The 22,831-nt window shown below is 50.8% G+C and overlaps 2 protein-coding genes across 6 annotated transcripts in view; both read left to right on the forward strand.

Annotated features, from left to right (window-relative positions):
* Window positions 1-924: 924 nt before the first annotated feature.
* Window positions 925-8,223, forward strand: Tagln2 (transgelin 2). 3 transcript variants are annotated; one of them, XM_052737675.1, is made up of 5 exons: window positions 925-1,046; window positions 5,939-6,145; window positions 6,565-6,739; window positions 7,036-7,138; window positions 7,450-8,223. In XM_052737675.1, the coding sequence occupies exons 2-5, from the start codon at window positions 5,966-5,968 to the stop codon at window positions 7,589-7,591; spliced, it is 600 nt and encodes a 199-aa protein (XP_052593635.1). In that variant the 5' UTR covers window positions 925-1,046; window positions 5,939-5,965; the 3' UTR covers window positions 7,592-8,223. The 3 variants fall into 3 exon arrangements, with proteins under 3 accessions (XP_052593635.1, XP_052593636.1, XP_052593637.1); XM_052737676.1 differs by lacking the exon at window positions 925-1,046 and adding an exon at window positions 2,735-3,014; XM_052737677.1 differs by lacking the exon at window positions 925-1,046 and adding an exon at window positions 3,575-3,598.
* Window positions 8,224-11,707: 3,484 nt separating this feature from the next.
* Cfap45 (cilia and flagella associated protein 45) overlaps window positions 11,708-22,831 on the forward strand; it is a 36,278-nt gene continuing 25,154 nt past the window's right edge. Inside the window, exon 1 of one of the 3 annotated variants that reach the window (XM_052737682.1) lies at window positions 11,708-11,784. Coding sequence is in view for 1 of the 3 variants with exons in the window: in XM_052737678.1 (XP_052593638.1) it covers window positions 22,763-22,765 (3 nt within the window). In the remaining 2 variants the exon portion in view is untranslated. The other 2 variants (XM_052737678.1, XM_052737679.1) reach the window with 2 other exon arrangements.

The raw sequence follows: 22,831 nt of genomic DNA on the forward strand, positions 1-22,831 counted from the left end.
AAAGCATAAGGCGCCGCCTTTTATAACTGAGCGAAAGCCACACAGCAGGTAACAGGCAGAGCAGGTGAGGCGCCAGTGAAGAACGGGATAAGCTTCCGGGCGGAGGAGCACCCGAAAAGGCGCAGGGGCCCGAAACGACATTCTATAGGTCTGAGTGGGGACTCTGTGGAATAGAAAACGCAAAGGTCAGTGTGGAACCGGCTGCTGTTGTTTTTTAAATATCAGGCTCAACAGGGGACTCCCCCATAATGTGAAGAAAGAAATAAGACTGGTGGGTTTTTAAGTGGGGACTCCTTTAATTGAAGCCTGAAAAAAAAAGTAGTAGGTGTTCTGGACACCCCCTAAACTATTGCTCTCCACCCAAAGAGGCAGGAAAATGCCTGCCAGCTTCCTCCACGAAGCCCTCCCCCTTCTGATCTCTCCAAGATTTAAGGAGAAATGTCAGGTAATTAAACAGGAGATGGAAGGCAAGGAGAGAGAAGCCAGGTCTGAACTCCAGGTCCCAAGCCCGACCACACCCCTTGGGCCCTGGGCAAGGAGTGACCTCACTGTTAGTTTTTGCCCAGGCTTGAAGTTAAATGGCGAGCAGAACCACGTGGGGGTGCTGTCCCAGCCTGCAGGCCCCCCGTGCTGTCACACCCTACTCAATCCTGGGGGAAGGCTCTTCCTGTACCTCCATTTACCTCGCCAGTTTTTAAGCCTGCAATCGCGAGCTAACCTAGGTAGAAAGTTTCCTACTGGATTACAAGTCTATGGCTGTTGAGTGGAGGCTGAGTTCTCATGGATGGAGACCTTTGCAGCGGCACCCAGGGCTGACTCATTAGGTCCTGTAACCCCCATTCCTGCCCACGGACCACCTATCTTAAGCACTCCAGCATTCCACCAGGCTGCGCCTTTAAACCTTCTCGGCCCTTGCCCCGCCCCTGGTCCGCCCCGTCTGAGGCGGGACCCTCCAGAAAACTCTAAGCCCGGCCGGGTCTTGAGCTCCACTCGCCACTGCAGCCCCTGACGTGCGTGCGTGTGCACTTACCCAGCCCGCTTGGACGGTGAGCAGGACTGAGGGACCAGGGGAGAGGGGAAGGGGTGGGGTGGGGTGGGGGTATGTGTGTGGTCTGTAGAGAGCTAGAAGCCAACACTTGAGTGGAGCTCCAGGGAGCGTGGGGGTTGTAGACTGGCCGCCGCCAGGGTCCTAACGGGGTGCTCCGCCCCGTGCTGTCAGGTCCGGTTCCCAAGCCTTGACTCTGCATTGTTGGGCAATTAAGTAAGGCGAGCTTTGCGGGTGCATAGACGGGGCGTCCGTCCCGACCCAAAGTCCCCCCCCCCAAAAAAAAGTCCCAAGCCCCAGCAGTCCGCTCCAGCGTCGAGTTCTTGGGGGAGAAGGAAGGAGGGAGTCCGACGTTCTCAGGCTGGCGTTGAGTGGCGGCGAGAATGGGATTCTGGCGCGCGCCCTGGTGCGCGTCTGCAATCCCTGAATTTACCATGCGACCCTTTCACTTCCTGGTCCAGGAGCACGTGTGGGCACTACCTGCCTTCTGGGCCCTGGAGACCGCCCTTTTGCTCCCTCTCCTGCTAGTTTGCTTTTCTGGGTACTCGGGTTCACTACCTGGGGGTCACGGGTCTCGGTGCGGTACTTGCACCGTGGCCTGGTCTTCTGTGAAACCCTATCCCTCTCCTGGAGTGCCTTTGACCTCGGACATCTCGGGGCTGCAGCCCTGACTGCACTCGGATGTGTCCTGTCTGGAGGGGTTGGCTGCTGTCCAAGCTCTCCTACCCTAGCCTGAACCCCCGCTGCCCCCTCCCGTGCCCCCTGCTGCTGGGAAAGCTGGTGGTGGCCGCGGGCGGGCGGGCGGGCTGCCCAGACCTGCGTCACCCCAGTGGCGGGAGGGCGGTGGGTGACTCATCCGCAGTAACGGCCCAGGGTGTGGCCGTGGGGGTGGGGGCGGCGGCTGAAGGGGCCGGACCTGCAGACCGGAAGTAGATTGCCTCCTTGCTGGACTCTGCAGACCTCCCTATGTTCATACCAGAGAGGTACTGGGACACTTGGTATCAGCGGCGCAGAAGCAGCGGCGATGGGAAGTGGAGGTGCAGTGTGGGAGACCTGTGGCTGGACGGGCTCCCCTTGCCCTCCAATTCAGAGCAGTAGTCAGGGACAGCCCCTCATCTCCAAGCTCCTCCCACTTTCTCCTTCCTGCAGTTCAGGGTGCACCTCAGACTGCGGGGCAAGGTTGGGACGGGTGAGCAGGGTGCTGTCGTTCCAGAGCCAGCAAATAGTCTTTGTCCTTGCAATCCCCTTGCGCACCCATGCCTTTACTGTCTATGACAGCCCCCCGGGGATTGGCCGCTAGTCTGTCTTCACACCATCGCCTTGCCCTTCAAGATTGCCAGGTGTGGGCTTTCTAGCTCAGAAACGTCTTTCCTACCCAGGATGTGTCTTCTAGACTTTGATTCTGCTTCTCTACTCACAAACTGCATATGCCTTCCAGGTCCTCCGAAGCAGCTTCTTCGGGTCTGGCTATACCCGGAGAACTGTTAGGATCCCGCATGCCCCTTTGCCTAGAGCCTCCACCCAAGTCTGTGTGGAGTGGGTGTTCCTGCCTGGGGGGCCCCCACCCTGCCTCCATCCTTATGTTTGGTACACAGAAGTCATGGCAACGGCCTCCACCCCCTCCTCTCCTCCTGAGCAGGCCTTGCGGCTTCCTGTTTGTGGAGCTTTCTCTTGTGCTCCGGACTCTAGGTGGTGAGGGGGCTGCCCCCTGGTGGGGGGAGGAGGGTCTTCTCTAAGGCATCCCCTTAACCACCGTGCTACCACGGGCCTTCTGCCTACCCATGTGGCATTTCTGTTTCTGAACAGTCTCAACTCACGTGTGAGTTGGGAAGTTCCCCATGTTCCCTCTGCGCGATGAGAGGAGAGTCCCCTCGTCTTCCCAGTAAATACTCAGTCAAGAATTCTAAAGTCCGACCCTTCCCAACTCGGTGTTCCCCTTGCCTTCAGCATTGACGCCGAATGGGGTGAGGTAAGCTGCCCGCGGTTTGGGTGGAGCACAGGGTTGGAAGGCCTTTTGTGGCACCTCCTCCTCTCCCAGTTATTGTAACCTTGTAGGCCTGCGTGAGGATTGTTCCCAGGGCTGCAGTCGGCTCTGGAGTTCACCACTGCCAGCCCACCCTGTAGGCCTGCCCAGCTGTTGTCGTCCCTTGGGATACCCAGTTCTTGGGCATCTCCCACACCTGTGTTCCAGCTGGACAGATGTCTTTAGCCCACCCCAGAAGGAGACTTGCTATTTTCTCTTTCTCTGAGGGAGGGCCGGGGTAGGTCTCCTGGGTGTAACTAGGGTGGGTCTCTCCAGCTGCAGCAGCCACAACCCATCAGCTGCCTGCCTGAGGGGGTAGGGAGAGACACAGCTGCCGGCCGGCCAGCCAGCCGGGCCTGGCTGGGAGAGCCTGGTCTGAGAACTCCGCCCCGTGGCTCTGCCACTTTGGGGTTCCGGGGTCGTGGCCTCAGAGTGGCACAGAGACACTGCAGCTGGAGGCTGACAACCTCGCCAGCTGTGTGCGGGCTTCAGAGCCAGGGGAGGAACCCTCAGTATTCACCTGTCCGGAGGTAGGTCTGGGGCAGGGGGACACTGGAAGGGTCTGTCTTTGGACTCCTTCTTAACCCTGGTATATATGGGTTAATCACTCCCTTGCCCTTTCTTTACTTGTGCCCGGGCTTCAGGCCCATCGGCTCCTTGGGAACAGCCCCAAGTGACAAGCATAAAGCTGTTTCCAGAAGAGAGGTCCAGAAATTGGGCAGGGAGAGGATAGGAGCCTTTGGCCCCCTCCTTTTCCCAGCCTGTCTTCTAGTTACAACACCAGGCTTGTATAGGCTGGGAGCTGAGTAGCTGCAGCTGGACTAGAGAGGGCGAGGATGCTGCCCCCGTTTCTGCCCAGGCCTCAGCCACTCCACCACTCCTCCACCTGCCTTCATCAAGCCGATGGGGTGTGTGTGTGTGTGGCCTGCGATGTGATGTGGGTCGGGACACAGCCTGACATTTATCTGGTCTGGCTGGGGGGAGGTCTCCTAATGAAGTTTAAAAATAGCTGATTTATAGGGGGGGGGGGGGTTCCTGCCGGAAATGTGGCAGCTGGATAACCCAGGGTAGGAAGGGGCAGCCATGTTGAAGGGTGGGGGAGGGGCCTGACCCAGCACACAACCTCTGCCCAGACTTAGGACATTATTGGAGACAGCCTGGCTTCTTGTATTTTGGCACAGCACCAGAGCCCATTGTGGGGGTGGTGGGAGTGTTTAACCTGGGGTGCATGAGAGAAGGAACCAGAATGACTTCATCCCTTAAGTCTGACCTGGCTTGCAGCCAGATGTGGGCTCCCTGCTTCCCTCTGAATGGAGGCTCTTGTCCTGGGGATACCAGTTTTTGAAATGTCAGAGACAGCCAGCTCTATTTCCAACTAGAGAGGAGGACCCCCTAAGCAGGGGCTGGAGTAGCGAGTGAGGGACAGGGCCCCTCCTCTGTTCCTGGCTCCCCTGCGCATCTGCAGCATCTCCAGGACTTACTCCCCAGGTTCCTGGGTGGGGAACCTGTCAGTAAAGTGGTGGGTGGGGCAGGCTGCCCGCAGTGAAATGCTGCCAACTCAGGCCTGTGGTCAGAAGCTACCGGTTCTTCCTAACCAAGGTCCTCAAGGAAAGTTAAACCCAGCTGTGTGTACTGTTCTTTCGCTCTCCAGGTTCCCCTGAACATAAGGCCCAAGGCTCTGGATTAATTTCCCCTTTCTGCTGTAACAAACTATAAACCTAGTGACACACAGCCGCTCTGATGGTTCTAGAGACCCTGGGGGCGGCGGGGGGGGGGGGGGGGGGGGGGCTCAGGGGGAGAGAGTCTCACTGGCAGAGGTCCAGGTGCTGGTGGGGCTGCGTTCACTGGGGCTGGGGAGCTAGGGGAGAGTCCATTTCCTTTTCTTCTCTGGCTTCTAGGGGCTTTGTTTGGTTCATGACCCTGCATGATCCACACTCTTCCTTCGCCCCTCTCATTCTGCCTGCCTTTTTCACTGACTGAGAATGAGAACTCTTTCGACGATCCTGGGCCCACCTGGCTGATACTTGGTGATCACTCCATCTCCAAACGCTCCCCCCCCCCACCTCCTTCACACTTTTTTTTTTTAACCATGTAAGGTGATATATCTCCCAGTTCTGGGAATTAGTATATGGACACCTTCGGTGGTGAGAGGAGGGGGTTAGTCTGTCTACCACGATGCCTAGGAGAGAAGGGAAAGAATTTTTTTTTTTTTTAACTGCTAGGTTTCTCACAGGAAACTCCCTTTGCCTGCTCAGCTGTGGGCCTACCTTGTCCAGCAAGCCCACCCAGACTGCGTCTGTCTCTCTGAGCTGATTAGTCCCTGTCACGCGATCTGAACTGTGCAGCTTAGTATTCAATTGTGTACATGGTTTACGCCGTCACCTTCCCTCCCTGTGTCCCCTTTGATGGCACTATGAGTCGTTCAGGACCAAGGGCTTCATTCTCTTCTACAATCCCTACTACAGATAGTAGATGCTCAGTTAAAAACCTAGCGGTTAGTGGAAGGTAGTTCCACTCACTCCCACTCTTGACCAGCTCTCCCATGTGCTCTGTATTCCTGTTTCCTCAGGCTCTAAAGAGCAGGGCTGGAGGCTAGACTGACTCATTTACCTTTGTCAAGTTTCATACTCCCAATGAAGAGCTGAACCGAAGCATTGACCCTATCCTCTATTCCAGCGGGCCCTAGGCTTCATTCTAGAAGTAGAACTGTTCCTTCAAGTGAAGTTTAGTATCTGTGTAGCCTCATACCGGCCAGACTTCAGAGCCCTGCTGTGCTAGCTCCTGGGCAGGAGTCCCCCCTCTCTGGCCCTCACGGGCGCCCCGTGTATTATAAAATGTTGACCGTGGGCCTGGTTACATCCTCTCCACAGCTCTTCACCGTCACCACAGCTGTCAGAATGGCCAACCGGGGACCTTCATACGGCCTGAGCCGAGAGGTGCAGCAGAAGATCGAGAAGCAATACGATGCGGATCTGGAGCAGATCCTGATCCAGTGGATTACGACTCAGTGCCGCAAGGATGTGGGCCGGCCCCAGCCCGGGCGTGAGAACTTCCAGAACTGGCTCAAGGACGGCACGGTGAGAGCTGAGCGGGAGGCGCAGGGAGAACGGGGCTGATGGCGGGGCATCAGAGACGGTTTGCCCCAAAGAAGGGGAGAAAGGGAGCGTACAGACCCAAGTGTGTCGTCATCCTGAGTATCTCCCTGGAGGCTGTTAGAGCCCCCGTGCTTTCCTAGCTCTCCAGAGTAAAGGTCAAGGTGGATGTCCCTCTTGCAACAGATGCTCATAGGTGCCGGTATAACAGCTGTTTGGAAAGAGGGTGAGAAGGTAAACTCCGGGCAGTGATTCTGGAGGAGCAAGGAAAGACTAAACACTTGCTCTTCCTCTGGGTTCAGAGGCAGGAGAGGACCTTGAGGCTCACCATGGGAAGGCACCTCTCTGGTTCACTGTCTTTGGTCCTCTGATCTTCAATCGGCATGTCCTCTCATCTCTTCCAGGTGCTGTGTGAGCTCATTAATTCACTATACCCTGAGGGGCAGGCCCCAGTAAAGAAGATTCAGGCCTCTACTATGGCCTTTAAGCAGATGGAGCAGATCTCTCAGTTCCTGCAGGCCGCTGAGCGCTACGGCATTAACACCACTGACATCTTTCAAACTGTGGATCTCTGGGAAGGTGGGCCAGGACCCAGGGCTGTTACCCAGGAGACCAGGGGTTAGAATGGGCCATCTTTACCAAAGAAAAAAGGATAAGTGGTGGGTTTCCTAAGGACCAGTGTGTGTGTGTGTGTGTGTGTGTGTGTGTGTGTGTGTGTGTGTGTGCGTGCGTGTGTGAGATGGAGGATGGGCCATACTGCAGGTTAGGGTGGGAACAATGAATTAAAGAGTTTAGATGCCAAGCTCATAGACAGGTGGAATCTTGGCATCCGGTACCCCTACTTCCGCTCAGGCAACGTAATCGTTTTCTTCCAGGAAAGAACATGGCTTGTGTGCAGCGGACGCTAATGAACCTGGGTGGGCTGGCAGTAGCCAGAGATGATGGGCTGTTCTGTGGGGATCCCAACTGGTTTCCTAAGTAAGTATCTGTGGGATAGCCACGGGACCCTGCTGGTACAGTATTCTTGCCCATTCCTGTCTGCAGAAAATAAATGATGTCGCCATAGAACCAGTCCTTACGTACAAAGCACCTTTAGAACTCCGGAAGGTGGGAGGAGGTGTGGTGGCGGCGGCGGCAATGAGATGCTTTTGGAGAAACAAAGAGATGCTTCTAGACAGCCCAGAGGTCTTAAAGGCAGAGTGCATATCAGCTTACATGTTCGGAGAAGAACTTGCTGGGGTAGCTGGTCTCTGACTCTGCCTCCTAACTAGTACTTCCTTTCTACCCAGGAAGTCCAAGGAGAACCCTCGGAACTTCTCGGACAACCAGTTGCAAGAGGGCAAGAATGTGATTGGGCTTCAGATGGGCACCAACCGCGGAGCATCTCAGGCAGGCATGACCGGCTATGGGATGCCACGCCAGATCCTCTGATCAGACATCCCCCCTGCCCCTGCCCTCCACGAATGGTTAATATATATGTATATATAAGTTTTAGCAGTGACATTCCCCGAGAGCCCCTGGATCTCTAATCCCCCCTCTGCCAGGGTAGGGTCCAGCCTATCTGGTCACCTCTGGCAGTGCCCGATGATTGCCTCTTTCTTTCTGGGCTTACTAATACATTCCTTCCCCACAGCCGTCAAAACTGGACCGACTTTTCCCCTGGGACCAAAGCCTCCTTCCGCCAGTGTGCCTCTCTCTCCCTGACCTCTGTACTTTCAGTCCATTCCTTGGCCCGGAGTCAGAGATGCTGCCCTGTGGCCCTGTGCCGCACTGACCTTCCTTCTAAAAGTATGCCTCCCCTACAGCTGCGGCGGCAGGGATTTAATTTATAGGGAGGAGCCTGCGGCTGTCACTCCAGCCACAGCTGGGCTGTACTTAGCACACATCTGGGCAGCTTTCCCATATAGAGGCCCTTTCGGCTTCTTCTTATTTTCCATTCCTCTCACTGTGGCTAAGGGGTGGGTGGAGCAGCCGAGACAGAGGTGGAAGAACTGCCCACCATGGTCTGGGGCTTGAGGAACACGAGTTGGCTGATTTTCAATAAAGAACCTCATTCTTTTTTGGATGGAGTCAGGCTGTGTCTGGGGCCACTGTGCCCACTTTGGGGGAGGGAATCATACCAGGCAAGGGGGGGGGGGAGTTGAAAGGTTGCAGGGCTGAGCCCTGTCTTTGTTTCCGTCCCCATCCCTCTCTGTCGTTTGGTTTAGGGGAGGACGGGTTGGGATAAAGAAGGGACAGGACCTCACTTGGGGTAGGAGCCTTAATGCAGTTTATGTGAGCTGCATGTGTAGGATGGAAGAACTTTATTCCTCAGTGAATTGGGCAGGTGACCTGCTGCTCCTGGCTGAGTCTTGACAAGTACAGGCCTAACCAAACAGGAAGCCCTTGAGGCAGACAGGGGGCAAGATGGCCCATGTTGGAGTAGGCTATTCCAGCGTGGGGGGCTGAAGGTAGGGGTGGGGGTCACAGTGGCTGGGAAATGAGCAGGAATGAGTTAGCGGCTGTGGAGATGCCTTATCCACTGACCCCAAGCACCTGTGAGCTGCATTCCAGGGACAGCCTCGAGGCAGCTTTCCTCTAGATTTTGGCCTTGGATAAGAATCATCTTGGGGTCACTCTGTCCCCAGCCCAACCCCGGAATGAATGCTCACAGCCTGTAGGCCTCTCATCCTTTCAAGGCTTCCTATGCTGACTCCGTGTCTTCCCATGGGGAACCTGAGGGACTCTAGGTCAGCTACCGCCTGACCCCTGCCCACCCTCACTAGCCAGTCTCAGGGCCGTGGTCTCCCATGTCCCTCTCTCTTTTCCTGCTTTGATACTACCCATCTCTTGCAGAGCAGAAAGCCACAGCATTGTGCCTGAGACTCAGCTAATACAGCGGTTTGTAACCAAAGAGCTTTTGTCTCCCGCTCCTTCCCTGCCTCACTGTGGCTGTCTCTTCCTAGAAACACCTACTGTGTGCCAGACACCATGCCCTAGTTTATAGCCGGCAGCTTTCAGCCTTATCCTGACACCTCACTATGGAAGAGATAGCATTTTCTTGCCTGCTGCACTCTCAGGGATGTGGCACAGATAAGATAGGCTGCAGCCTCTGTGTAAATCTCCAGGGGGTTAGCCGCCACTCCTTTATCTCTCCTTCAGAGAGTCTTTATGGACTACCAGCCTGTGAGAGTGATGTCATTGCAGAGAAAATACTGAATTCACTGATTTTCTTTTTTAAAAACATCCTTCCCTGATTTAACTCTTTAGAGCTACAAACTGTTGTCAACACACTGCAGTTTTCTGGGACATGATATGCCTCAGCACTAACACTGTCGGGTCCCAGAAGATACTTATAGAAGTCCAGGAGGTGGATATTACCTTGTTATTGCCCCCATTCTACCCCCTGGGTCTCACAAAGGGAAAGAAGCTTAGCCCAGGCCACCTAGCAGTCACATGAAGGAGCAAGTATTTGAGCCCTAAGTCAACCTGGCTGAAGATGTAGTTCAGCCTGTGCTGTTAGGGGCTCAGCCACAAATAGGGGTGTGGAGGGACTGGGGAATAAATGTAAAATGGGGTAATGGGATGCTGTTCCTCATTCTGTAAACCAGAGAGGATGATTTTTTCCTGAGGCTCCTGTGAAGATTGTATAAGCCCAGAATGGAAAGGACTTGTGTGGTGAATGCTTGTAAAGGCCTAAGAAATGAAGGAATATGGGATCAAAGGTAGGCTTTGTGTGCACAGTGGACTGGAAGATTGCTGATGCCCATTGGTGCTACAGCCCATCACCACAGTACTGCTGAGTATGATCAAAGAAGCTTCAGCTGGCCCTATCTCACTCTCTAGAGTAACATTTCCAAGGCAGTGGGGTCCAAGAGATGCTCATTTTTCTTCTGGTTATGATCTCCAATTGCCAAGCTTGGAGAGGAATCTCAGTATCTCTTCATATCAGTAGACATTCAACTCCGTCCTGGTTAGGTTGGATTTGTGTGTGTGTGTGTGTGTGTGTGTGTGTGTGTGTGTGTGTGTGTGTGTGTGAGAGAGAGAGAGAGAGAGAGAGAGAGAGAGAGAGAGAGAGAGAGAGAGAGAGAGAAAGAGAGAACTTGACACAAATGAGTTATCTGGGAAAAGAAATGTCAGTGAGAAAATGCCTCCATCAGACTGGCCTGCAGGCGAGTCTGTGGGGGCATTTCTTGATTAGTGATTGATGTTGGGGTGGGGGGCAGCCCACAGTGGGAAAGTGGTCCTGGGTGATAACAGAAAGCAGACTGACCAAACCATGAACAGCAAGCCAGTAAGCAGTGTTCCCCTATGGCCTCTGCTTCAGTTCCTGCCTCCAGGTGCCTGCCTGGAGTTCCTGTCTTGACTCCTCCCAATGGACCGCGACTATGGACATGTGAAACAAATAAATCCTTTTCTCACCAAGATGCTTTGGTCCTGGTGTCTTTATTACAGCAACAGATAGCAAACTAAGACAAAACCCTTTTGGGACTAGCATCTTAAGCTCTTGTATCATTTTCTGTTTGCTTTTTAGCTTTTGGCCCCCGCTGAGGCCAGTTTCACTCCTGATTTGGCTCTTCTAGTTTTTCCTGGCACCCTTTCAAGCCCTGGAGTCCAGAATGGGTCCCAACCCTGATGCCAGGAGAAACAGCTCCTCTGTACAATGTCCTCTTTGCCTGTCATCTCCTAGCACCCGTCCTTTGTGGCTTTCTGTATGTATTTTGTAACTGATACTGCAGGGAGAGTCCAGCTACCTAAAACAACCTCCTTGGAGGTCTCTGCACGGTTTGCCCTTTTATCTCCTCAAAGCTTTCTTCAAATAGTGCCATTCCTGAGCACCCTACTTAAAATTGCACACCGCCTCAGCCTGCACCCCTTCTCCTTTCCTGCTGCCATTTATGATGGTCGGAGAGCCAATATGTTTAACTTACTCATTTCCAGCCTCCACCCATAGAATCCACACTGCGCAGAGGCAGGGTTTTTATTGGTTTTGTTGATGCAGAGTGGTGCCACAGGTGCTGGATAAATATTTGTTGGCTGAATAAACAAATGACTGTCATACCTCCTGCTTGCTCTCAAATCCCCTTGCCTAGTGAGATAGTGCCCAACCAGCCCAGGGGCACAGCCACTCTGCCTCCCATCAGATCCGAGATGGAACCAAGCTCAATTGTCAGCTCCCATTACTTCCCCTGCGCTAATTTTCACAAAGCAAGCCCCCAAGAAGCTTCACCCCCTACTGCCAGAGAAGCTGCAAAGTGGATGGAGGGTAGTCTATGTGTGCAAATGGAAGGCAGAGTGATGACTTGAGATGGGGGGATGGGGAGTGGGAGGCACACCGGAAGAAGAGGGCAGAGTTAACTTTCCTTCAATTTACTTTGCCTTCATCCATGAAGCAGAAAATCACTGTGGAGGTGTAGAAAAAGTAGGCGTGGCCCTTGGTGGCCAATAGAAGGGAGGATTAGAGAAGGGCAGGGAGGAGGAGGAGGAGGGTTTCAGAAGCTCCACCCAGTTTGGCTTGCGGGTGAGAAAAATCGAAGGTCGGTGCTGTCCCTGTGTGAGTGTGTGTACTCAGGTGTGTGAGGACGGCTAGACCAAGGCTCAGGGACCCCAGGTGGGAGAGATGAATCTATGTGAAGAGACCGCCTGTGAGTGTCTGTCTGCCCAGGGGGTGGAGGGTAACGGGTGGACAGAGGTGTTGGTCCTGCGTGTGTGCGTGCGTGCGTAGGCGTCTGTGTGTTTGTCCACCAGGGAGAACAATAGGCACCATTCCTGCCCCTTTTGCTCTTTGAGAACTTGGCAAAGGGCCCAAGGAGCAGTGGAACAGGGAGAGGGCTAGAAATAGGACCCTAGGGAAGGAGACAATAGAGGGCCTGGGATTAAATTTGTTGAAGAAAGGCTAAAAGAGTGAATTAGTAACTGTCTCTTTGCAAAGAAGTAGGTTTTAGTCCCAGTGGCCGGGGAGGAGGGATTACAGAAAAATGCCCTGAAGTTGCATCTAGAGAAATTTAGGTTAGACAAGGAAAAATGATACTCTTGCCTCTAAAGGTTATTAGCCTCTGGAATCTCTCAAGGGTCAGAAGGAATGTCTTCAATAAATAGGACAAATCTCGTTTCCTAATGGAAGAAAAATGGGCAGTTCTGCCCGGAAATGCTAAGATACACCCCCCCCCCCCTTTTTCCATGTGTGTGGTTTTCAACACTTATTGCACTTACTGAGTTTCTATTTCAGACCTTACAGGGTAAATTATTGCTACATGACCTCTTTGCTCAAAGACTATGTGCTCCTCTGAAGGGAGATAACATACAGATGTGAGCCGTGATGATTCCTGAAGCCAGTGACACATGCCTTTGAGGAATGTATGCAGGACTCTATGGCAGGACTCTCTGGTCAACTCCTCAACACCCTGGAGAATTCCTGAATGCCATGGGGATCAGAGGTCACCTATATCAAGAATTATCTGCCCCCCTCCCATTTGCCCAAGGAAATATGGGAGCCTACTAGGGAGACTTTTGAGATGATGAACAGTCACCGACTTTGTGGTCAGAGGTCAAGTGTCTGTGGGTGGAGAGGGGTGATGATAGTCACCATCATTTTTGCTACACGCTATGTTAGGAACTCTATGTTTTTGGATTTATTCTTTCATTATTTCAAATAGACTTTTCTTTGGGATGGACACGAACAAAGAGGTGTACGAGTGAGAACCAGGGATCGTCACGGGCAGACAGGTTAACATCACTAGAACCTGAAGTGGGTGTGGAGAGGTGATAGAAGCATCCCATCAGACACCCGGGCTGTCACTCTACTGTACTCCCCTGTGGCTAGAATCTGACTTTTCAGTTGGTTTTCTAGGAGGGAACTATGGCCCCGTGTGTGATGGAAGCGTGACTGTGGTGAAGGCGATGATAGTCACCATCATTTTTGCTACACGCTATGCTAGGAACTCTATGTTTTGGATTTATTCTTTCATTATTTCAAATAGTAATCCTTGAACATCTTTTCAAAGTTGTGGCCCCCGTTGCATTCTGGGGGTGAGGGCTCTGCCATTAACAAGACAAGCAATCTCCGGTCTCCTGAAAGGGTTAAGAAAAGCAAGGAGCCAATTATAAAACAACATGTGTTGTGGCATTATTAGAGGGTGTAGGTCTTAGGGGGAGCTCCAGGATGGGTGCCATGACACATCATCACCGTCATTATCACGCTTCTACCACACACTGAGCTGTATTTCCCTACTAGAAAACCAGCTAAAACATTGGATTCTACCATACACCTTCCATGGGGTATGGAAGATGGTGACATCTGAAAATGCCGGGGTAGTTGAAAGCATATAGGGAGGCCAGGGGTGGTGAGACTTCCTGGGCACGATGTGAGAAGTGCCCTTGCAGAGATGAGGCTATGCCGGGCTGGACCGGATCTTTGAATTTAGAGATACTGCTAAGAAATGTGATTGAGAAGGGAAGTGAGGATCAGGTCATCAAAGGAGCTTTCAAGAAGTTATTGGATTCTTTTCCAGGAGACAGCTTCTTATGTGGTTGGCCTTGAACTTGTGGCAGTCTTCCTGTCTCTCCCTATGGCATGCTGGGATTCAGGCGCTTGCCACTATGCCTCATGACTGAATGATGCCGAGCCGGACAAGAGAGCTGTAAACTGTGCTTTGTTCAGAAAGTTCTATGAGGCTGCAAGGCAAAGAATGGTCTAAAATAGGGAAAGGAGTACTGGAGTGGTCCAGGCTGATGTGACAGTGGCCTGGGTTAAGGGCAGGGCAGTGAACACTGCAAGAAGATAATGAAGGTCCAAATAGTTTGGGACTCTTACTGACAGTAGAACAGAAGGAGAGAGGAAGGGGTTAAGAAAGACATTGTTTAGCTCCAATAACTCCAATAAGTGCTAGCTGTTGCTGGGATGAGAAGTCCGCGAGGAGAGGGCACCAACACAAAATATGAACCTTCCCCGTTTCACAGAGCAGGACACCTAAGCTCACAGAGTAACAGTGACTCGCCCAGACAAACTAATAGGCCGACTGAAACCTAAACTCTAGATAGCAGAAGTCCAAGCTAGTGCTCACCCCGTTGTGGGGTTCCCCTGTGAAATGACTGACCCTGAAGAAGGGTTCAGCCTGCAGCTGGCTCGGGCTGTGGTTTTCCTGTGAGTGGAGGCCAGGGCCATAGTGGAGGAAGGGAGAGGTCAGGCTTGGCAAGAGGTACAGGAAGTTCAGCTCTGCATCAGCCACCTCTCCAGTTAAATGGAGAGCTGGCTGCTTTGGAGAGGAATCCGACAAGAGCGCCTGAGGCGCAGCCCCTGGATCCTGCTTCTGCAGGTTTCCTGCTCAAGGCAGCCTGACCTTCTTAGACCTCCCTCAGATAGCCCCATTTTTACCTCCAGCGACAGAAACTACAGCGACCACCGAGACGGTGCTTTCAAGACACTTGGATATTTATTGATCCCAGAGAGGTTTGCCACCTCCTGGTAAGGCTTTAATATTTTCATATTCTTTGGAGAGAACAGAAAAACCAAAACTTAGGGAGTGTGAGTGATTTGCCTGGAGTCCTACAGTTCCCGAGAGCAGGAAGCACACATTACATATCTTCCCTTGGCTCCTGGTTCTCAGAACCAAAATGTGTTACAGCCAGAAGGAGCTCAGAGTTCAGGATTTTGAACTGTGATGCATGAACTAGAACCCAGGTTTCTAGACGCCTGTCCATCAGTTGATGTTGAAAGTCAAGCATCCTTGGAGCTGGGACTGGCTATAGACCTTAGGGAACACAGGATGGTAGATTCTCCTAACCAGATCACCAGGAGCTCCACCTTGCTAAACACATCCCGTTCTCTAAGTGATACCCTCACACTCCAGCATGGGACTCAATGGGACGCCAGTGAGAAACGCAGATTCCAGCCGACTTATTAGAGCTATAGACCCAGAACCTGGGTGGAGATGAAATCAAATGGACTCCTCCTTAATTTTCAGTCAGTATATCCCAGAAGACTGGAAAAAGTTTCTCTAACAAGAAAACTGAGGTCTTGGAAGAGTGCTGGCCTGAGCCAGGAACAGTTGTTGTCCCTACCCCCTCAACCCTAGCTCTGTTTGGTGACTGTGGTGGGGTTGCCAGGGGAACCAGCCTGTGCAACTTCCTGGCTTTGGTGGTTTTTTTTCCCCCCCTCTCCTTGGCCTTATCTCAGCATCCGCCATCCAGTCCAGGGCTGTGTGCTGGTCACGTAGGAGGGGAAGCTGGTGCCAGGCATGTCCAGGACACCAAGGGAACATTGGCCCAAGTGCTGGATGGGTAGGAGGGTGGCGCTGTGAAGTTCAAGAAGTCAGGGAGGGTGGGTAGGGGCACAATTTAATTAATGTCTTTCTCTGTGGCCTGGGAGGTACCTGCCACATGGTGATGTAGGGGAGGGTGGTGATAGCGAACAAGGGTCTCTCTCCGTCCTGACTCTGATGTCTCATCTGTCCTTTCATCCTCCCCTCTGGCGCCTGCTCCTCTCTCTCTTCCCTAGACCCAAAGTCTCCAGCCCCAAGGACCCCCAGTGGTCCCTACTTCCACCCCCGACACTGACATCCCTGCCCCCACAGTCCTATGCTCTTCTGTTCTCTCTGTTTGGTTCCAGATTCCTTCCTGCGTTTCAGGCTCTCCTCTCTCCCTGCCTCGGCTGGGTCTCTTGGGCGGTCGTTAAGAACAGGAAAGAGAAAGGGAGTTTTGCAGACAGATGGAAAGCAGTTAGCAATTTAAGTAAAGTAATTCGTGCGCGTTTAAGCATTTATTTATGTTTTGAGCCTTACTTTGATTTCAAAAGAATTTAGGGTGGTTTGGAGAATTTAAGTGTTCCAGGAAAGGGGATGGTGACGCAGCTCTCAAGCATCATGCAGCTTAGCAGAGAGGGTAAGATCCATTCCTGGGTCCTGATGTTTGTACTACACTAAGGATGAGCCCCCCCTTAAGCCCCCACATGGCTGGGGGGAAGAAAATACTGCAAACTGATTTTGAGCATGGTCTTATCTTCATACCTCCCCTCCTCCCCCGGGGTGAGGGCTATTATCCTTTCCCAGGAGGAAACCAGGCCCAGGCCAGGGTCAAGCCTTGGGAGACTCTCAAGTCATAGCTGTCCTTTTCCATTCTGTTCTCCCAGGGGACACAGCATGGGGGAGCTCCTTCAGGCCCTCCAAAATGGAATTTTGGCTGGGAACCAGATTTAGAAGAAAGAGCTTTACTGGGGAGAAAATGGATACCCCTAAAATGGAAGCAAAGGCTATCGAAAGGGATGGGACAGGTCCAGGGAATGGAGGGGACTCCTGGACTCAAGAACTCCCAGGTCTGAGTATAGACGTTCAGAAAGACAATGCCAGAGAGCCATATGCAAGGAACACAGACCCCTCTACAGAAATGTGGAGTCCTGCCACATTCTCTGTCCATGCCCAGCTACCCCATCCTATTTCCTTTCTCACCTAGCTTCAGAGTGTGTCATGCTAGAGCAGGGGGGCCAGGTTCCCCCTTCATTTCAGAGGGGCCAGAGGAAGGGGAAGACAAGGAGTAGCAGAGAATCACTCTCCCTTCCCTTTGCTCTTAGACAGGAGATACGCTTCAGTGAGAAGCCAGACTTTATTTTAATAGCTCTGCCGGGCCATGTCTCCCAGGCTCCTTCAGCTAAATATGCTTATTCATCATGGAGTCAAACTTCCTATGTCTCCTGCCTCAGCCAGTGTGGGGAGCATCTCAAGGGCCAGCAGGGTGACTGGCCAGGCACCCTTCAAGGCTCCAAGGGATGAGATGGCTGTTCCAGGGCCAAGTCCAAACCAGAACTGGCAGGCTGTGTGTTCCAGCCCCTTGCCTCCACACTTCTCCTGGATCCTGACCCCTGGCTAGGGACCTAGGCCTTTTTCTAGGACTTCCCTGGGAGTGGTGCCCTGGTAGGAAGGGTTAGGCAGCAGGAGGTAGGGTTGAGCAGAGCAGCAGTACCCTCCCTCTTCTAGCTCCTTAGCTTTTTAACCCTGGCTCTCACCACTGGGCTTGCTGGACAGTGAAGACATGAGCAGAGGAGAGTGAAGAAAGGATTGCTTATGGGGGGTGGGGGTTGGGAGGGGTAGACAGGAAAGGACTCCAAAGATGTAAAAGTAGAAATAGCTGGAAGAAGACAGAAAAGGGTATTGAGGGATGAGTGGGCAGGGTTGGGGGAGGGAGGCAATCACTTGAAGCCTTACTCGATAAGGGTAGGATACTGCTGTGCTTTTGAGTCAAGTTTTGCTGAGAAAGAAAAGAAAAAAAAAAAGAGTACTTAGTTTTGTGAGGCCTGAAGCTTACATAGTTTTGGAAGCTCCAGTTGAGATAAGCAATCCGAAGTTATTAATCCAAAATTAGATACAGAAACAAATACTTGGAATAATAAACAAAGCTGGAAAAATTATAAGCTTTAGGCATTGTGGAAAACGTCACAAAAATCTCCACCCCAAGAGGAGTGATAAGCTTTGTGAAGGGTCTTTTCTTCCCCACCTCTTAGTCTCTTCACTTGGTAAGGGTTTTATAACCTGAGTAAGACAACCCAGTCTTTCCTGGGATGTGGATTGATCAACATTTTTATTATTATTGATAGATTAGAATGTTCCACTTCACCATTTGTTGTACGCAAAATCATGTCGGATGTTATTGTTGTTGTCAAATTTGGGGAAATTTGTACTACATTTCTTTCTTGTAGGAGTTGTAGGATTTCAGAGTATTGTTCAGTTATTAATCTTAAGTGTTCTTTGAATTGATGACTCTCATTAATCAGATCGTGGCTGGTCCTCCTCTTGCTGTGCTAATATGGGTTTCATGCATTCTCTATCAATGCCAATGCTTTATATTAAATCAACAAGGAATTTAACATTCTCCCAATGTTTGTGCCATTTCCTTCGTCTTGTTAAGTGGATTACTATACAACCTAAATTTAGTCTTCTTATTCCTTCAGATTTCATCTGTTCCTCTTTTGGAATTACCTTTCTTGTGGTACAATTTAAAAATTGTTTTAATTTGCTTCTCAATTCCAAAGTAATTCCTATTGATTTCATGGCTTGTTTTTTTTTTTTCTATTTCTGTTTCGTGAGCTGTCCATTTGAAGTTAATTTAATGTCTTTTAACACATACACTTAAAGTCATAAGAAGGAAATATATTGTCCATGGATATCCAAATCAGAAATCTTTTAAGTTTGACTTGCATGACTGACGTTTCCAAAAATAGGCAGCTGGGATTTAGGTCAGTGGTAGAGCACTTTCCTGGGATGCCTGAGGCCTTGAGTTTGATCCTCAGTTTAAGGAGATTGTCAGTGGGTAAAAGTACTTGCTGTAAAAGCTGGGCCGACCTGAGCTTGATCCCTGCATGTCCTAGCCCCCATTGGTATTCATGGCACTCTTACGTGGAGATGGAAGGCAGAGACGGGAGAATCACCCCACCCCACCCCACCCATGCCCCTACGTGTGTGTGTGTGTGTGTGTGTGTGTGTGTGTGTGTGTGTGTATGCCACAAGTATATAAATAAACAAAAATAGCAGTCTAAAATGGAACAGCCTCATCAGCCCCTTCCCCTTAGGGCACAGGGAACTATGCAGAAGAGGAGGCTGAAAGACTCTAAGGGTCAGAGGTGATGGATGACACCAAGGAGCAGTGTCTTCCAGACACAACGGGACTGACGCACACACAAACCCATGAAGGCAGTCGACACAGGGCCTGCACAGGTCCAGGCCAAATGGAGGAAGTGGACATGAGCTCCCATCCCTAACCAAGAAGCTATCTCCAGCTATCTCCACTCATAAAGGAACACTTAGTTTCCCCAGCGGAGTCTCACTGGGATACAGGCCACTAGGAAGGCCAGACCCCATACCCAGCAGTAGATGGCCATCACAAAATGAACTCATTTTTTTTTCTGTCTCATATTGCTTTGTTTGGACATTTTACCTCCTTATTGGTCTTTTGCTTGTATATTATGGTTTCTGATTTTTGTGGGGTGTGTGTGTGTGTGTGTGTGTGTGTGTGTGTGTGTGTGTGTGTGTGTGTGGTGGTGTTGTTGTTTTGAGACAGGGTTTCTCTGTGTAACCATCCTGGCTGTTCTGGAACTCACTTTGAGGATGGCCTCAAACTCACAGAGGTCTGCCTGCACCTACCTCTGCCTCCCGAGTGCTGGGAATAAAGGCATGTGCCACTATCGCCAGGGTGATTTTTTGTGTTTGTATTTATTTATTTATTTGGTGTGTGTGTGTGTGTGTGTGTGTGTGTGTGTGTATCTGCATGTGTATATGTTTCTCATGCTTTTTCTTTCTTCCTTTTTTATTTTATTTATTTATTTAATTCATTTGTTTTCCAAAGCAAGAGAGAGAAAGGTGTGGCATTGGAAGGGTCGGTGGGGAAGTGGGGAGGATCTGGGAGGAGAGAAAGGAGGGGAAACTGTGATCAGAATATATTGTATGAAAAAATATTCAATGAAAAGAAGCTCCAAATAAAATCATAAATACATTAAAATGGACTTCAAAGCAGCATAGTCCATGTTTTAGCATTTTCAATAAATTTTATTTTATTTTTCAAATCTTTGAAAATATAGTGCAGGGTATGGAGAGATGGATCTGTGGTTAGGAGCACTGACTGCTCTTCCTGAGGACCCAGGTTTGATTCCCAGCACCCACAGGGCAGATCCTAACTCTCTGTAACTCCAATTCCAGGGGTTCCAATGCCATCTTCTGGATGCACAAACAATTATCATTATATACATGTACATAAAAATAATAATAAGAAAAGTGTTCAAAAAATTGAGAAGAAAATACATCACAGAGCCCTTAAAATACCCTTGTTATGCTTCATAGTGTGGTAGGCTGAATGAAGCACACCCTTCCAAGACACTGCCCGAATGTCCACCTCTTCATCTCCAGAACTTGTGAATACTCACCTTACATGGCAAAAGTGGTTAATCAGAAATGGTTAAGTCAGGGAGCCTGAGATGAGGGGTGACCTTCACTCTTCTGGGTGCACAGAGTCCTGAAAAACATCAGAGAACATTTCCCAGCAGAGCGGGATGTAACTGTTGCAGAATTTCCAGAGACAGTCAACAGTGCTGCCTTTGTGGATAGTGGAAGCGTTCATGAGCCAAGGAAAAGGGCCTTAGAAACACCACAACCTCTAGGAAGAACGCATCCCCGCTGACACTTTAATTTTAGCCCAGTGAAACCCACATCAGACTTCTAAACTGTAATAAATTCGTGTTTATTTAAGCTCCTAAATTTGTGGTGATTTGTTATAGCAGCAGTGGGAAACTAAAACACAGGACTTGAATAGCTTTCAAATGAGAAGACTGCGTCCATTATGCTTAGGAAAATTCGGGTGACTTGCATTTCGGGGACTGTAATAAAGAAATACAAAGAGAAAATAATCAGCGAAGGAGAAATGCAAGTAGCCAACCAGTTTGGGTGCTCTGGGGCAGCTTTTCTCTGATGAAACGTATGATGTACACCTAACTATGTATGTTCCATCGCTGTGTCTCTTCTGGACACAGAGAACTTCAGTTTTCGCTAAGCATGAGTACAGATGGAATCCCCACGTAACGTTTTGTCCTAGTCCTACTTGTGTGTGTACGCGTGGTGTGCAAGCATGTGTGTATGCGTGCTTGCATATGTGTTCAGATACACTGCATGAGTGTGCATGCATGCAGAGCCTGGAGGTTGGTGTTGGGTGTCCTCTTCAGTTGCTCTCCACCTTACGTACTGAAGCAAGAGCTCTCACTTATACCCAGAGCTTGCTGATTCTGTTAATCTAGGAAGCCAGACCGCTCTGGGACCCCATCTCTGCCTCCTGGGATTTGGGACTGTCATACCTGCCATACCCATCAGGCATCTCGGTGGGTTTTCCGGATCTGAGCTCTGGTCTTCAGGGCTTGAGTGGCACACATTTTATCCAATGATCCAGCTTCCCATGCCCACTTAGAGCTTTACAGCATTGATGGCTAGAGGAATATTTTTTCCACAGACTGGCTTCTGGCTTTGTTCATTCCCAACCTTGTTTTCCCTCCCTTTTCGAATCCTTTAGCCATTAGGCATCACGGCACAGCCATATGGAGAATATGGCTGATAAGTTGCTGCCTGTATGTCCAGTGAGTTGACTTAGTAGCCTGGTGGGATGAGTGTTCCAGGAAGCTTTCCTTTTCTAGAAGAGTCTTAACTGTACATGCAAGTGATGGAAACCACACCAACATGTGTCACTAAACCCAGAATAAATGTTTCTTTAAATCAACTTACGTTGCACAAATACGTGACTAAGCAGACATATTGCTCAGGGCTTTGCTATGAGCCTTAGAGTGCCTCATGCGAGCAGCAGGCCCTGGAGCAAGGCGCTGTTAACTGTGAGCTACATTCAGACACTAGGGAGTGATTTCCCCGCAGTGCACTCTGTCAGCCATTCCTCCCTGCCTTTACCCCTTTCCTTTAGCGTGGCAGGCTGAGTTGTGAAAAGCACACATGCCTTGTTTTGCAGTTGCCTCTCTTGGCCTTACTTTTCCATCTTTGGTTACGGGGCTAATACTTACCTCTGAGAGGTGTGGTTAAGAATTGGATTCCAAAGGAGATAAGAGTGGAGGAATCTGGGGAATGAACTCTATAGCTTTCTGGATTAAGCAGCAGCAGCAGCAGCAGCAGCAGCAGCAGCAGCAGCAGCAGCAGCAGCAGCAATAGCAATACACCTCTGAGAAAGAAAGAAAGAAAGAAAGAAAGAAAAAATCCCCAAAAAACTTCACCTGGTTGGTGGGAGATTTTGTGAGGAGTGAGTGGGGCATGCAGGATCCCAGGTCTGCTCAGTTCTTTCCTGCAGATGGGGAGGCATGGGGGACCAAGGCCAAGCTGGGTGAATCTTAAAGCTCCTGAAAACATTTACAGTAGGTGAAAGGCAGGTCCCCCTAAGCTGGAGCCGTGGGTTTTGACGTCATTTAGGTAGGACTTATATTTTTAGTTTACTTACTTATTTATTGAGATGGAGCTTGCTATACTGCCCAGGCTGATTTTGAACTTCCCATCTCAGATTCCCCGTCTCTTCAAGGAACTCCCCCCCAGATCTCAGAGCTACAGCTTGTGAGACTACAGACACGTCTTCGGGGCTAGCTCGTTCTTTGGTCTAGCCAGACTCCCTCCTACTGTGAAATTTGTTTGGTTTAATACTGCCTGCTTCTCTGCAGCCTGAACTCTCATCAGGTTTGGTTTGGCTCCTCCTGGAAACCCATAGCAGTAACCATGGTAACCTAGGATGGGTGGAAAGGTCTGTGAGAGAAAAACCGCGACCGGGGCCTGGCTCCTGGGCTCCTTGATAGTGGAGCCCTTCTGGGCCCATGGAAAGTAGGTCCTTTAAAGTTTGAGCCTGACTTAAATTAAGTCAAAGCCAAAGTGGACGTCAGGGGTATATCCAAGGGGCTCAACCTTCAAGAGCCTTGTTCCTGCACCACTGTAGGGCGGGAAAAGCTTGAGGGAAGGTTTCCTGCTTCTAAACTACCTTGTGACTGCCCCAGGAACTGGAGGGGCGGGGTATGGGGCGGGGCTAAAGCGCTGACTGCGGGTTCTTGGTTGCTATGGTAACGCGTCATCTCCCGCGGAGCCAGTGGAGGCGCTTGCAGCTGAAGCGGTGGCAGAGATGGTGAGGCTCTGGGTAGCTATAGCTCCTGAGTCCTGAAGTGGATTGGGGCTCTGAGGGGGAAAACTG

The sequence above is a fragment of the Peromyscus californicus genome, unplaced genomic scaffold (genome assembly GCF_007827085.1).
Source record: "Peromyscus californicus insignis strain IS unplaced genomic scaffold, ASM782708v3 Scaffold_14__1_contigs__length_90479793_seg_2, whole genome shotgun sequence".
NCBI classification, from domain to species: Eukaryota; Metazoa; Chordata; class Mammalia; order Rodentia; family Cricetidae; genus Peromyscus; species Peromyscus californicus.

Coding starts and splice junctions, on each gene's coding strand:
- Tagln2 (XM_052737675.1), top strand. CDS start 5,966: ATGGCCAACCGGGGACCTTCATACGGCCTGAGCCGAGAGGTGCAGCAG. Junction 6,146..6,564: donor ACTGGCTCAAGGACGGCACG/GTGAGAGCTGAG, acceptor CATCTCTTCCAG/GTGCTGTGTGAGCTCATTAA. Junction 7,139..7,449: donor GATCCCAACTGGTTTCCTAA/GTAAGTATCTGT, acceptor CTTTCTACCCAG/GAAGTCCAAGGAGAACCCTC.